The 12,374-nt window shown below is 49.3% G+C and overlaps 2 protein-coding genes across 2 annotated transcripts; one reads left to right on the plus strand and one right to left on the minus strand.

Annotated features, from left to right (window-relative positions):
• Positions 1–41: 41 nt before the first annotated feature.
• LOC101958718 (myotubularin-related protein 9-like) lies at positions 42–8,815 on the minus strand. The gene is made up of 10 exons (XM_005317746.5): positions 8,530–8,815; positions 8,244–8,352; positions 7,885–8,010; positions 7,596–7,769; positions 6,902–7,128; positions 5,217–5,378; positions 4,907–5,048; positions 4,605–4,825; positions 421–572; positions 42–350 (listed from the first exon to the last, which is right to left on the minus strand). Exons 1-10 carry the CDS (start codon positions 8,712–8,714, stop codon positions 232–234), a joined length of 1,617 nt encoding a protein of 538 aa, XP_005317803.1. The 5' UTR covers positions 8,715–8,815; the 3' UTR covers positions 42–231.
• A 681-nt stretch (positions 8,816–9,496) lies between these two features.
• On the plus strand, positions 9,497–12,072 carry Fam167b (family with sequence similarity 167 member B). Its single transcript, XM_005317747.4, has 2 exons — positions 9,497–10,821; positions 11,722–12,072. Exons 1-2 carry the CDS (start codon positions 10,564–10,566, stop codon positions 11,950–11,952), a joined length of 489 nt encoding a protein of 162 aa, XP_005317804.1. The 5' UTR covers positions 9,497–10,563; the 3' UTR covers positions 11,953–12,072.
• Positions 12,073–12,374: the final 302 nt, after the last annotated feature.

Below are 12,374 nucleotides of genomic sequence, written 5' to 3' on the forward strand. Positions count from 1 at the left end.
TCTGTCTCATCATTTTCCCTCCTAATACCTCAGCAAACTGATGCCAGTCATGAACACCTTTATTATTTAGGCCTTTTCCCTATACTTCAGACACTTGCAAATTAGGACTTCAGTATTCTGGGCTGGCCTAGGTTGTAGGCATGCTCATCCAAAGTCAGAGGTCCTGGGGGCCTGGAAAGGTTTCAGGGACACTTCACCACTATTCAAGAAGTCATCACTTAGGTTAGGGGCTCAAGTAGAAGCTGTGGGCTGAGAGCCTTCTGTCTTCTCCCTTTCTGTCACTATTTGCCACACCTTCTCCCATGCTACTTCTGAAGACTCAGGTGGGCGGGTCCAGCGCAGAAACAGGCCTGAGGAAGAGGAAGACAGGTAAGGAAGCTGAAAAGAGAAGCTAACTACCCAGGGGAGGAGAGCAGTCACCTTGCCACAGCCGCAGGCTCTGGGGCTCCACAGAAGGCCAAATGGCCAAGGGATTGAGCACATAGAGTGGGTTCCGGAGTTTTCGTTGTTCCTTTAGGTGGTTGAGCCCAGACCACAGGGAGTGTGTTCGAGTCCTCACTTCACAGAGGCATCTGTAGAGAATGAGAGTGAGTTCCAGCTGTGCCCTCTGGGATTCTGGGGGTACAACCCTGGTTAGTATGGTGACAGTTACTCTGGGGCAGTGATTTACCTCACCTTTTTCTACAAATTATTTTGATAGATCTATTGGACTCTAGAATAAAACAGGAACAAGACAAAACCATATGGAGTTCTATTTAGAGGGAGAAACCAATTTAGTTTTGCCTAATTGTTAGGGAAGGCTAATTAAAAATATGTTACTCGAGGGCCTGGGGCTGTAGCTCAGTGGCAGAGCGATTACCTATAGCACATGTGAGGCACTGGTTTGATCCTCAGCACCCCATATAAAATAAATTAATAAACAAAGATATTGTGTGTCCATCTACAAGTGTGCTACTTTGAGCTGAGTATCACTAGAAGACTAGAAGTTCACATCTACAAAGACATGCTATGCATGGTTTGGGTCTGGAATTTCCCTTAAAGGCCTATATGCTAAAGTTCTAGGTTCCCACCTTAATGTTCTTGGGAGGTGACAGAAACTAAGAAGTGGGGTCTAGTGGGAAGTCTTCAGGTCATTGTGGGCATGTCTTTGAAGGTTATAGTGGGACCGGAGCCCCTTTGTTCTTCACTGAGTCCTGGCCATGAGATGAGATGAGGTGACTGGTTTTCCTCTGCCATACACTCAGGACCAAAAGCAACCAGACCAACCAATCATGGACCAAAACCCTGCCAAAACTGAGCCAAAATATAAGTTTTATAGATGTCTGTGTGTGTGTATGTGTGTATATATATATACACACACATACAAACATACATGTTATATATATCCAAAACTGAGCCAAAATAAAAGCTTTATATATATGTATATAATTATATCTATAATTTATATATAATATTTTTTGGTTGTAGATGGACATAATACCTTTATTTTCTTTATTTTTATGTGATGCTGAGGATTGAACCCAGTGCCTCCTATGTGCTAGGTAAGCACTGTACCACTGAACCCCAACCCCAACCCAAATAAGTTTTTATCTCAGGTATTTTTTTTTTTTATTTTTTTGTAGTTGTAGATGGATAGAATGCATTCTTTTTATTTGTTAATTTTTATGTGTGGTGCTGAGGATCAAACCCAGTGCCTCACACATGCTAGGCAAGTGCTTTGCCACTGAGCTACAGCCCCAGCCCATCTCTCAGGTATTTTGTTAAAACTTGGCAGGGGAGCAGAGGGTGCTGCATGAAACAAGGAAGAAATGGAAAATGAACCAATGAAAATACTTGTAGGTCTAATGAGTTATTTATTTTTTTTTTAAAAGAGAGAGTGAGAGAGAGAGAGAGAGAGAATTTTTAATATTTATTTATTTTTTTTAGTTCTCGGCGGACACAACATCTTTGTTTGTATGTGGTGCTGAGAATCCAACCCGGGCCGCACGCATGCCAGGCGAGCGCACTACCGCTTGAGCCACATCCCCAGCCCATGAGTTATTTAAAAACTAACGAAAGTGTCAGCTGTGGTGGCAAATGCCTATGATCCCAGCAGCTTAGGAGGCTGAGGCAGGAGGATCAAAAGTTCAAAGCCAGCCTTAGCAAAAGTGAGGCACTAAGCCATTCAGCCAGACCCTGTCTCTAAATACAATTAAATAAACAAATAGGGGCTGGGGATGTGGCTCAAGCGGTAGCGCGCTCGCTTGGCATGCGTGCGACCCGGGTTCGATCCTCAGCACCACATACCAACAAAGATGTTGTGTCCGCCGAGAACTGAAAAATAAATATTAAAAATTCTCTCTCTCTCTCTCTCTCTCTCTCTCTCTCTCTCTCTCTCTCCCCTCTCTCACAAAAATAAATAAATAAATAAATAAACAAACAAATAAATAAATAAAAAATAAAACAGGGCTGGGGATGTGGCTCAACTCCCTGAGTTCAATCCCTGGTACCAAAAAAAAAAAAAAAAAAAAAACAACCTGATAAAAGTAGAGGCAAGGAAGCCTGCTGAATATTCCAGATGGAAAGAAATGAGTCTGGATAAGGGTAATGGGAAGGACCTCTGGCAAGAAAGAAACAAGCTAAATGTTTAGGAGAAAGGCTAAAGATGAGGGATGGGGAAAGGGAGATAAAGATAACAGTTTCTAACCTGGATGAATCATGAGTGGAGTTAGTAAAACAAGCTAGGATGTGGGTGAAGATGACTAAATATTATCTCCACCTTGAGAAACTCCCTCCTCCCTCTCTCATTGATCAGACAAAGGGCTTATGGAGCTGATTGGGATGCAAGAAGCTGACCACTGATAAAAGTTACCACTTTTGTGTGCCTACTATGTGCCAGGCACTGTGCTAAACACTCCATGCTTTAACTCAGTTAATCCTCGCAGCCCCTCTATGGATTACAGCTACTGTTATCCTCTCTTTGCTACTGATGAGGAAACAATGATTCAAAGAGGTTTGCTCATGATCACTCAGCAGGTGAGTGGTGGCGCTGGAAATAGAGCCTCAATAATTTAAGTCCTCTTTCAACCTCTATTCTAGGGTTCCACTAGAATCTACTTTGCAAAGTTAACAGAGGCCCCAGCAATCATTTATTTCTGCAAAATCATTTTGCTGAGTGCACTGATGCAGGCTTGTAATCCCAGCAACTCAGGGAGCTGATGCAGGAGGATCACAAATTTGAGGCCAGATTCAGCAATTTAGCAAGACTCTGTCTCAAAATAAAAAATAAAAAAGCTCAGTGTAAAGCACCCCCCCCATTCGATCCCCAGTACCAAAACAAAAACACTTTCCCCTTTAGTCCTCATTTTCTTTTCTTTTTTTGGGGTTGTGGGGTTGGCAGGAGATTGAACCTAGGGGCACTGAACCATTGAACCACATTCCCAACCCTTTTTTATTTTGAAACAGGGTCTAGCTAATTTACTTAGGGTCTCACTACATTATGTAAACTGGCTTTGAAATTGTGATCCTCCTGCCTCAGCCTCCTGAGCCGCTGGGATTACAGATGTGTGCCACTGCTCCAGGCCCCTCAATTTCTTTTTTCGATGTATTTTTTTTTTTTTAAAGAGAGAGTGAGAGAGAGAGAGAGAGAGAGAGAGAATTTTTTTTAATATTTATTTTTTAGTTCTCGGCGGACACAAAATCTTTGTTGGTATGTGGTGCTGAGGATCGAACCCGAGCCGCACGCATGCCAGGCGAGCGCGCTACGGCTTGAGCCACATCCCCAGCCCCTGTATTTTTAATTTATTATTTTAATTTTATTTTTAACTGATACATAAAAACAAAAGTTGTAAATGTTATAGGGTAATGTGATATTTCAATACATGTAAACATTATGTAATATTTTAATCAAGTTAAATATTCGCTGCCTTAAACATTTACCATTTCTTTCTTTCTTTCTTTCTTTCTTTTTGGTACTGGGGATTGAACCCACAGGTGTTTGACCACTGAGCCAAATCCACAGCCCTTTTAATTTTTCTTTTGAGGGTCTCAATAAGTTGTTTCAGCTAAGTTGCTGAAGCTGGCCTCCAACTTGCAATCCTCCTGCCTCAGCATCCTGAGTCACTGGGATTATAGGCCTGCCTAGCCACTGTCCTCAGCCACTTATCATTTCTTTTATTCATTTCAAAATACTTTTTTCCTCTTCCAGCTTTTTTTTTTTCCTTGTGTATACTAGACAAGTACTCTACCACTGAGCTACCTCTCCAGTCCTCTCCTCCTGGCTTTCCTAAATATACAGCTTGTTATTATTATTGTTATTCATTCTACTGTGCAATAGTACCCCAGAACTTTTTGTTTCTATCTAACTGAAACTTAGTACAGTCCTTATTTCATGGCAGGAGTGCACTTGTTCTTGGCAATAAACAGAATGGGTGGATGTGAAGGGTTGGTCTTAGATTCGTCTATCTTTGGGTTTGCAGATGTTAGAGGGAAGTGTGAGATTAGGAGGGAAGAAGGGAAGGCCACAAAGAGTTTTCCTAAAAGAAAAACTCATTGAAAGGGAAAGATGCCCTCTAAGAAAGCAACGGGCATCTGCCCCGACCCACCTTAACACGCGATTAGCTCACCTCTCCTTTTCACTGTTGCAGAGGAAGGTGCCAAAAGGGGAGGCATAGGCGTGTTCAAACAGTGCCAACAGCAGCCCCTCCCCAAACTCCAGCGACAGCGGGAACTGGCGGCCCAGCTGCCACACGCAGTCCAGGAAGAGGAGAAAGGTGGGTGCCTCGTGCTTGGGGCGGGCATGGGAGAAGGCCGAGTGGGCACAGCGCAACTGGAAGGGGTGGCCAGCCTGGGGAGGGGGCAGAGCCATGGTCAAGGGAAGCAGGGTTTCTGGAGGGAGGGGCAGGGCTGGGACAGGGTGGCCACCTACCTGGATCCACTCCCGTTCCACCAGTTCCTGGAATCCAGTTATGGTCCGGCTCAAGGGGTCCAAGATGAGTTGGGCCAGTGAAGTCACAAGCAGAGTGCTATCCCTGCCTTCAGCCCCATGTACCAGGATGCAGGCTCCTTCCCTATCATGGGAAGGGCCCGTGAACAATGGCAACTTTTTCCCTGCCTGGGGTGGCAAGACCAGGAATAGGCTGTGCCCAGTTCTAGACTGTACATCCTTATGAATCATGGATTTCAGAGCCCTGCTCATCCCACCATATCCATTCTGTCTCACAGGGTAGGAACTTTACCTTTCCATTCCTTGGGCTGCCAGGCAGGCAGTGCTCAGTGCCTCCTTCACATGTGCCAGCCAGCGGCAGCCCTCTAGACGACTAAGCCATCGGTCCATGCTTTGCTCCGGGTCCCCACAAGCCTCTACTAGGCGCACAAAACTCTCCTGGAGAGCCCGTCCCCTAGGCAAAAGGGAATCTGGTCATCCTTTCCCCAGTCCAAGCTCTGGGTGAGCCCAGATTGGAAGCAAGTGCTTCATCCCAATGAGGGAGGGGAAATAGAACTTTCTGAGGAGCCCATTTAATAAGAAGGGCATAGAACCCTTTGGGGAGCTCAGTCTCATGGGGTATAAAACCCATGGAAGAGCCCTAATTTCATGAAAATTATGTCATATCTTTGAGAAACCCTCCATCTTATAGGGCAAAATAAGACTCTTAGGGGAGCGCTAGTCTGTTGGAGGGAACCACTGTATCACAATACCCCAGGAAACCCCCAGTTATCCTTGAAGTAACCCAATCTGATGAAAACAACACAGTTCTCCTTGGGGAATCCCCATCCAATGAAAGAAACAGTACTTTCCGGATTCTGCACCTGCTCCTACCTCTAGACACCACTCTGCTCAAGGCCACCAGTGACCCCCCCACACACACACACACCAGAAAATCTAATGCCATCAGTGGCCCTCTTCCAGAAAATTTAACAGATTTTTCCGCCCTCTTCAACATCTTCAGTGGATTCCCACTGGCTTGAGGATAAAGTCTAAATTCATAACCATGGTGTTCAAGTTTTTCATGTTTTTTCTCTAGACCCCATTCTCCCTTTAGCAGCATCTCTCCCACTTCCTACCCTACACTTCTACCACCGTGAAGTTGCTTGCAGCTCCCCCATAGGACACATGACCAGGCTCTCTTTGCAGTTCCTTCTCTCTTCAGTTCCCTCTACCTGAAATGACCTTCTCCCTCCTAACTAACTCCTCTGCCTCTTTCAGGTCTCACCAAAAGCATCCTGTTCTCAGGGAATCTTTCAAATTACTAAGACAGGTTGCCTCCTCTTGCTACAACTTATTTCAATGAGTTCTAATTGCCCATTTACTACTGAGCTCTGTCAAGTCTAGGCTGCTCACCATGGCAGCCCCTCTGCTCAATGTTGGGTGAATAAATTAATAAGAGTTTTGCATGATGAATAGGGAAGCAGCCTGCTCTCCCCAAAGCAACAGATACATCTATATCTGTGCAGGTACAGCCTTCAGGGAGGACTGTATGTGTGTGTGTATGTGTGTGTGTGTGTGTGTGTGTGTGTGTGTGTGTGCGCGCTCGCGCGCGCGCAGCTTTTTCCAAGAAGACCAAATTCAACTTAATGTAAAGAGGTGCATTTTCTTTCCAGGCAGAGTTGGGGTACTTAGTGATGAGCTCTCTCATTTGTGGGTTGTGAAAGTGGGGATGGCCAGCTGCCAGGATGGCTTCCAGGAAAGGTCTAAGCGTCTTCCAGAGCCCTGGCCCTTTTTTCCCTCCCACACACACACATTCATGAAGGAAATCTAACGCCATCAGTGAACCCCACCAGAAATTCTAACAGATTTTTCAGCCCTGTTTAGCGTTTTCAGTGGTTCCTACAGCTTTTAGGATAAAGTCTAAGCTTATAACCATGGTTATGCAACAAAGCATCTTCTGTGGCTAAGCCTGGGAGAAGATGGGAGGCCTCCTACCTCTCCAGGGGTCGGTGCAGTCGTTTCCAGCCAGGGTAGGCGGCCTTGGCCTCTGTGCCCCCTCCAGTCATCCGGGCCTGTTTAGCAGCCTGGGCCGATCGTGTGTCCACTATGAAGCCCCGAGCCCCAGGGTGAGCCCCTGCCAGTACAGCTCGAAGCAAGTCCTCATCCTCAGCGCAGCGCCTCTTCTGGGGACCAGTCAGTGGCTGACTGGAGCGTAGCAGAACCTGTGGACAGGGACCCATCTCAGGTTCAGGAATTGGACTCTGGGCTTGGGGACCTTTTGGGCTAGGCCTACACTCAGGAGCCGCCTACACTAGGAAAAGGCTGATTGTGGCGCTGGGGCCTTAGGTGCGGAATTCACAAGGCTTCAGATGGGCTCTGCGAAGGTCATGGCTGTCTAAGGTCAGAGGTAGGAGGGTCCCTACGAGCAGACACCAGGTCTGGGTTGACAAAGGAACTAAGCTTCAAGGGGCTGGGGTCGGGACTCAAAGGTGAAATCCAGAAAAGCGGGAGGGGCGGGGCCAGAGTCCGGACCGCAGGATTTCCAGGAGGCGGGGCTTGTTGGAGGCAGAGCGAGGCGGGGCCTGAACGGGGCAGGAGTCCCAGGCAGCAGCCAGACGCTAATTGGCTCCTCCAGGGCGGAAAAGGGCTTTTGGGTCTCAGGGCGGAGCCTGGGGAGGGGCTGGCTCACGGTTCCACTGGGTGCGTGGTGGTAGCAGAGCACTGGGAAGCGGCCTCCCTGGCGGAAGCGGGCGCTACGCGCCAGGGCATCGTCGTCCACCGCTCGAGGCACGATTACCGCACGAGGGTAACTGGGGCACAAACTAAAGTCCTGGTTCACCTCGCTCAGCCGCCACGCGTTGGTCTGCAGCATAGAGAGGGTCGAAGGCTAGGTCTAAGGCACCCAATGAGTTCCCAGCCGGCGTGCCCCTGCTAGACCCGGTGCTTCCTCATCCCCAGGCCCTCATGACCGCGCCCACCTCGCGAGCTACTCGCTTGTAGTAGCATTCGGGCGGATGGAAGTGCCAGGCGTCGCCCAATCTCAGGCCCTTGGGACGGTAGAAGAACGGAAAGGAGGTGATGACCGATTCCAGAGAGGACAGCGCCTGGGGACGAACGTCAGGGGCTGTAGGATTTATCTCAATTGAGTACATTCCAGCTCCTCCTCTCCTCAACTCCCAACACTCCTTGTACCCCAAGCCATCTTGCATGTCATGCCATTTAGCTGAGCCTCGGGACAACACTGGGTACAGAGCCCTTTTCACTAGTAACCCCTTTTTTGCTCCCCCCAGTACTGGATAGGGATAGCGTAAGGACCTCGGGTGCGCCCCCTGAATACCTCGATGGAACGGGCGATGTCCAGGGTCGCTTCCACGCCCTCTATATCCAGCTGCAGCACCCTCAGGTCCTTACAGCGTAGGGTGATTGTGCCAGAGTCACCCGCCACCCTAGGGGTGGACAGACCCAGGCTCAGTATACCCCGCCCTCCATCAGGGGAAGAGAACGAGTTTCATACAATTGGACGTTATGCAGGAGGGCGCCAGCTCCAAGTGCGCTGGCCCTTCCCCCTCTCCCCGTAGCGTCGCGCGCTCCCCAACTTGTGGGACGTCCCAGCCACGTCTCACCGCTTCTCGATGGAGTCGACACTACGCAACAGCAGTAGCCACAGGTCTGCAGTCGATGGGGGCCCTGGAGACAGCAGCAGGTGGTGGCCGGTGACGCACAGCGTGCCGCGCAGCGGGGGCTCCTCTGGGCCGGGGAGTAGCTCGGCTTGGGCCCGGCCGGTGCGGATCAGCTCTGAGAACTCCATTCTACCAGCGGGGGCCCTGGGGCCCAGCGGGACAGACTCTGGTAGCGTCGGGCGGGGCGAACGCGGGCTCCAAAAGGGACAGGAACTGGCTGGGCAGCTGGCGACGCCGGCAGGACAGCTGTTAAGGAGGCCCCTCAAAGGAAGGGATCGTACAGTTCCACAGGCATTTTCTCCTACTGCCAATATCAGTGAGGACTCAGGCCAAAGTCTATTAATAAAACCTCAAATTTCCTCATCTGGGAAATGGGGAGAATAATCTTGCCTGAAGCCCTTGTTTGGGTCTCAAGAGGCACTCGGTATTTGGGGCTTTTTATTTTGGGGGTGCTGGCACCCCTGCTGCCTTTTGAAAGAAAGAAAAATAACCATCTCTTCCTCTGCACCGTGGTGGATGGGTTGGAAAGTGTGAAACTGGGAACTACCTACTTCCTCCCATACCTCTGAAGCTTGAGTGGGGGAAATCCCTTGGTCCACCTTAAATGCATGCAGCTGTGTAGCTGGCGCCCCTCCCGCTCCACAGCTGGAAGTCCCTGCCTGAGGGCGCCCTCGTCAAGGGCCAATTCTAGCTGTGGCTGATCCTCTATTACTCACCGCTTTGCTTCATCCTTTCCCCAGGTGCCTACTGCCCAGACAATGAGCGAGGCCCTGTGTTTGGTGCTGAGGGGCAGGGGTGACTGAGGAAGATTCTATTCATAGAATTTTCAGTCTGATTCATCATCTATCCATCCATCCACCTAAGTAATTTTTTTTAATTTCTTATTGATGTCTGCACTATGCTGAATCTGATTAAGAATAATTCACTAGGTAACCCTTCTTTTAATGAAAAAAGTGAAATCATAGGTGGACTCCTATAATGAAACCATAAAATTGGAGCTGTTCTATCAAGAATCAGATAAAGAGTTCAAATTATAAAATTTCAGTCCAACAGCAGCAGTTATGGTGGGAATTTGATAGACATGCAAATTCTCAGGTCCCACTCCAGATATACTGAATCTGAAACTTTGTGAGTGAAGCTTTCCAGGTAATTCTAATGCATGCTCAAGTTTGAGAATCACTAGAATGTATACAAATAGGCAAAACTAATTTAAGCTGTCAGAAGTTAGGGTAGAGCTGGGACTGTAGCTAACTGGTAGAGCACTTGCCTAGTACACACAAAGCTCTGCGTTCAATCCCCAACACCAACCACCAAAAAAAAAAAAAAAAAAAAGGAAGAAAGAGAAGAAGAAAAAATATGACAGGCCAGGAGTACTGTACTTGTAATATATAACACTCCCGAAGTTATTGATCTGTCCCAGTAGAGGCTCACAGAGGGATAGGGACCTGCCCTGCAACCTGGTCTCCTTACTGCCAGGTGGGGCCTCTGGGCCCTATTCCTTGGCTGATGGGCTAGTGCTGTGAATGAGGATGGGGCAGCTTGTCAACCTCCTCCCCCTCTCAACTTCTGGTCTTGGGTCTTGGGAAGAGAGCCAAGACTGGTGTGAATGATGCTTTTCTTATCCTGGAGCAACTTCCTTTCTGGGAACTGGGAGTCTCCTTCTGGGCAAAGACAATAAATTTCATCTAAAGAACTAGAAAAGCAGGGTTCCTCCTACCCCCACCGGATGGGCATCACGTGGCTCCTGGTTAGGATTCCAGGAAAATTCCAGTCCTTGCACACTTAGCTTCACACACCCATATGCTCACCCAACCTGGCACACTCAGACTCTATCCCCACCTTGAACATTCACCATCACCCACTCTCTGGCACACTCTTTTTACTCTCAGCTTCTACCACCTCTCCCCGAACCATATTGCAGGCCTTTCCCTCACCCCAGAGTAGCAGCCCTGCCTTGTCACTCACTGCAAACCCACCATGTCCCTGGGGCCACCGAAATTCCAGGCAGTGGATGAGGAGGATGAGGAAGAGGAGGAGGAGAGCCTGGACTCTGTGAAGGCACTGACAGCCAAGCTGCAGCTACAGACTCGGCGACCCTCATATCTGGAGTGGACCGCTAGGGTCCAGAGCCAGGCCTGGCACAGGGCCCAAGCCAAACCTGGGGCCGGTGGACCTGGAGCCATCTGCGGCTTTGACTCAATGGACTCTGCGCTTGAGTGGCTCCGGCAGGAGCTGGTGAGTCTGGTGGCTTAGATTGCCTTACATGGGGTCTTCAGGCCAATCCTCCTTAGGGCCCAAGACCATGGGTGTGGGGAGGGGATGAGAACAGATCCCCTAAACAGCAACTGCCAGCTCCTGTGTCTCTGGGGCTCAGGAGCCAGAAATATCCTTGTTTATTATTTTATGTGGAAAGTCTTGCTGAAGAAGGATTACATCAATCTACAGAGCTTATCTCCTGTGGCTCAGGGGAGAGAGCCCTGCCCTTGGGGGACCATCAGTTATAGGTAGAGAAAGACATGGCCTCCCCTACTTTGGGAACTGCTATGCCCTCAGAGAAATACAGTGAAGTATACAAAAGAAAGTACTGAACATGTTGTAGGCAGAATCTGGAGAGTGTTGAATATTAGCTGTCAAGCCAATATGTGCACATATAAAGGTGTCCAGGCTCCAACTTGGAGATTTTTTTGGGGGGGTGGGGTGGGGGGGTTACCAAGGATTTCACTCAGGGACACTCGGCCACTGAGTCACATCTCCAGACCTTTTTTGTATTTTATTTAGAGACAGGGTCTCACTGAGTTGCTTAGTGCCTTGCTTTTGCTGAGGCTGCCTTAGCCTTCCAAACCGCTGGGATTACAGGCATGTGCCACGGTGCTCTGCTCCAACTTGGAGATTTTACTTAGTTTATCTGGGATGGGGTCCCAGGCATCTGTATTTGCATAATAATGGCTCTTTAGCGCTGAGAACTCCTCGTGTGGAGCAAGATCTGAGAGATGGGGAAGGATGAAACTAGGGTGAGTGGGAGCCAGGGACAAACCAGTGCAAAGAAAGGCCCAGAGTGTTGACAGGAAAGTAAGAAAGGCAGGTAGGTGACACTGGAGCAGGCCCCCGCAGGCTCACGCCCCCTCTCGGCCGCAGCGGGAAATGCAGGCTCAGGACCGGCAGCTGGCTGGGCAGCTATTGAGGCTGCGGGCCCAGCTGCACCGGCTGAAGGTGGACCAAGCTTGTCACCAGCACCAGGAACTGCTGGACGAGGCCGAGCTGGAGCTGGAGCTGGAGCCCGGGGCCGGCCTGGCCCTAGCCCCGTCGCTAAGGCACTTGGGCCTCACGCGTATGAACATCAGCACCCGGCGCTTTACCCTCTGCTGAGAGTGACCTGGGAAGACAGATGGGAGGGGTATCCCAGAGGGCCAGCACCTGTGTGGTGGGGGCACATTCAGGTCTCTTAGACCCCACCCTAATCTCCTCAATAAAGCCCTCTGCCTCCCATCAAGGTCTCTGCAGTTTTTCATTTAGGCCCAAGGCCTCTGTCAATCACTGGGACCAGGGGTTTCGAGGGAGAAGAGAAGATCTGGTTGTGGGTGGAGAGGACTATTACAGCCCCATCTCCCCACAGCTCATGGTCAGAAGTGGTAAAAAACTTGAAATCCTACCCACAAGAGGTGATTTAGGTACAGTGGGTGACTGAAGAACGCCAAATCTAGGCTGGCGGTGTAGTTCTGTGGGACAGCACTTGTTTAGCATGCACAGGGCCCTGGGTTTGGTCCCAGTACTGAAAAAGAATGCAGAAT

This window comes from Ictidomys tridecemlineatus, chromosome 11 (assembly GCF_052094955.1).
Source record: "Ictidomys tridecemlineatus isolate mIctTri1 chromosome 11, mIctTri1.hap1, whole genome shotgun sequence".
Lineage (NCBI taxonomy): Eukaryota > Metazoa > Chordata > Mammalia > Rodentia > Sciuridae > Ictidomys > Ictidomys tridecemlineatus.

Excerpts from the sequence above, each read along its gene's own strand:
- LOC101958718 (XM_005317746.5), bottom strand. The coding sequence starts at position 8,714 with ATGGAGTTCTCAGAGCTGATCCGCACCGGCCGGGCCCAAGCCGAGCTA. Across the intron at positions 4,826-4,906 it reads TGGAACGGGAGTGGATCCAG|GCTGGCCACCCCTTCCAGTT; the intron begins GTAGGTGGCCAC and ends CCCCCTCCCCAG. Across the intron at positions 351-420 it reads GAGCCTGCGGCTGTGGCAAG|GCCTGTTTCTGCGCTGGACC; the intron begins GTGACTGCTCTC and ends CCTCTTCCTCAG.
- Fam167b (XM_005317747.4), top strand. The coding sequence starts at position 10,564 with ATGTCCCTGGGGCCACCGAAATTCCAGGCAGTGGATGAGGAGGATGAG. Across the intron at positions 10,822-11,721 it reads AGTGGCTCCGGCAGGAGCTG|CGGGAAATGCAGGCTCAGGA; the intron begins GTGAGTCTGGTG and ends TCTCGGCCGCAG.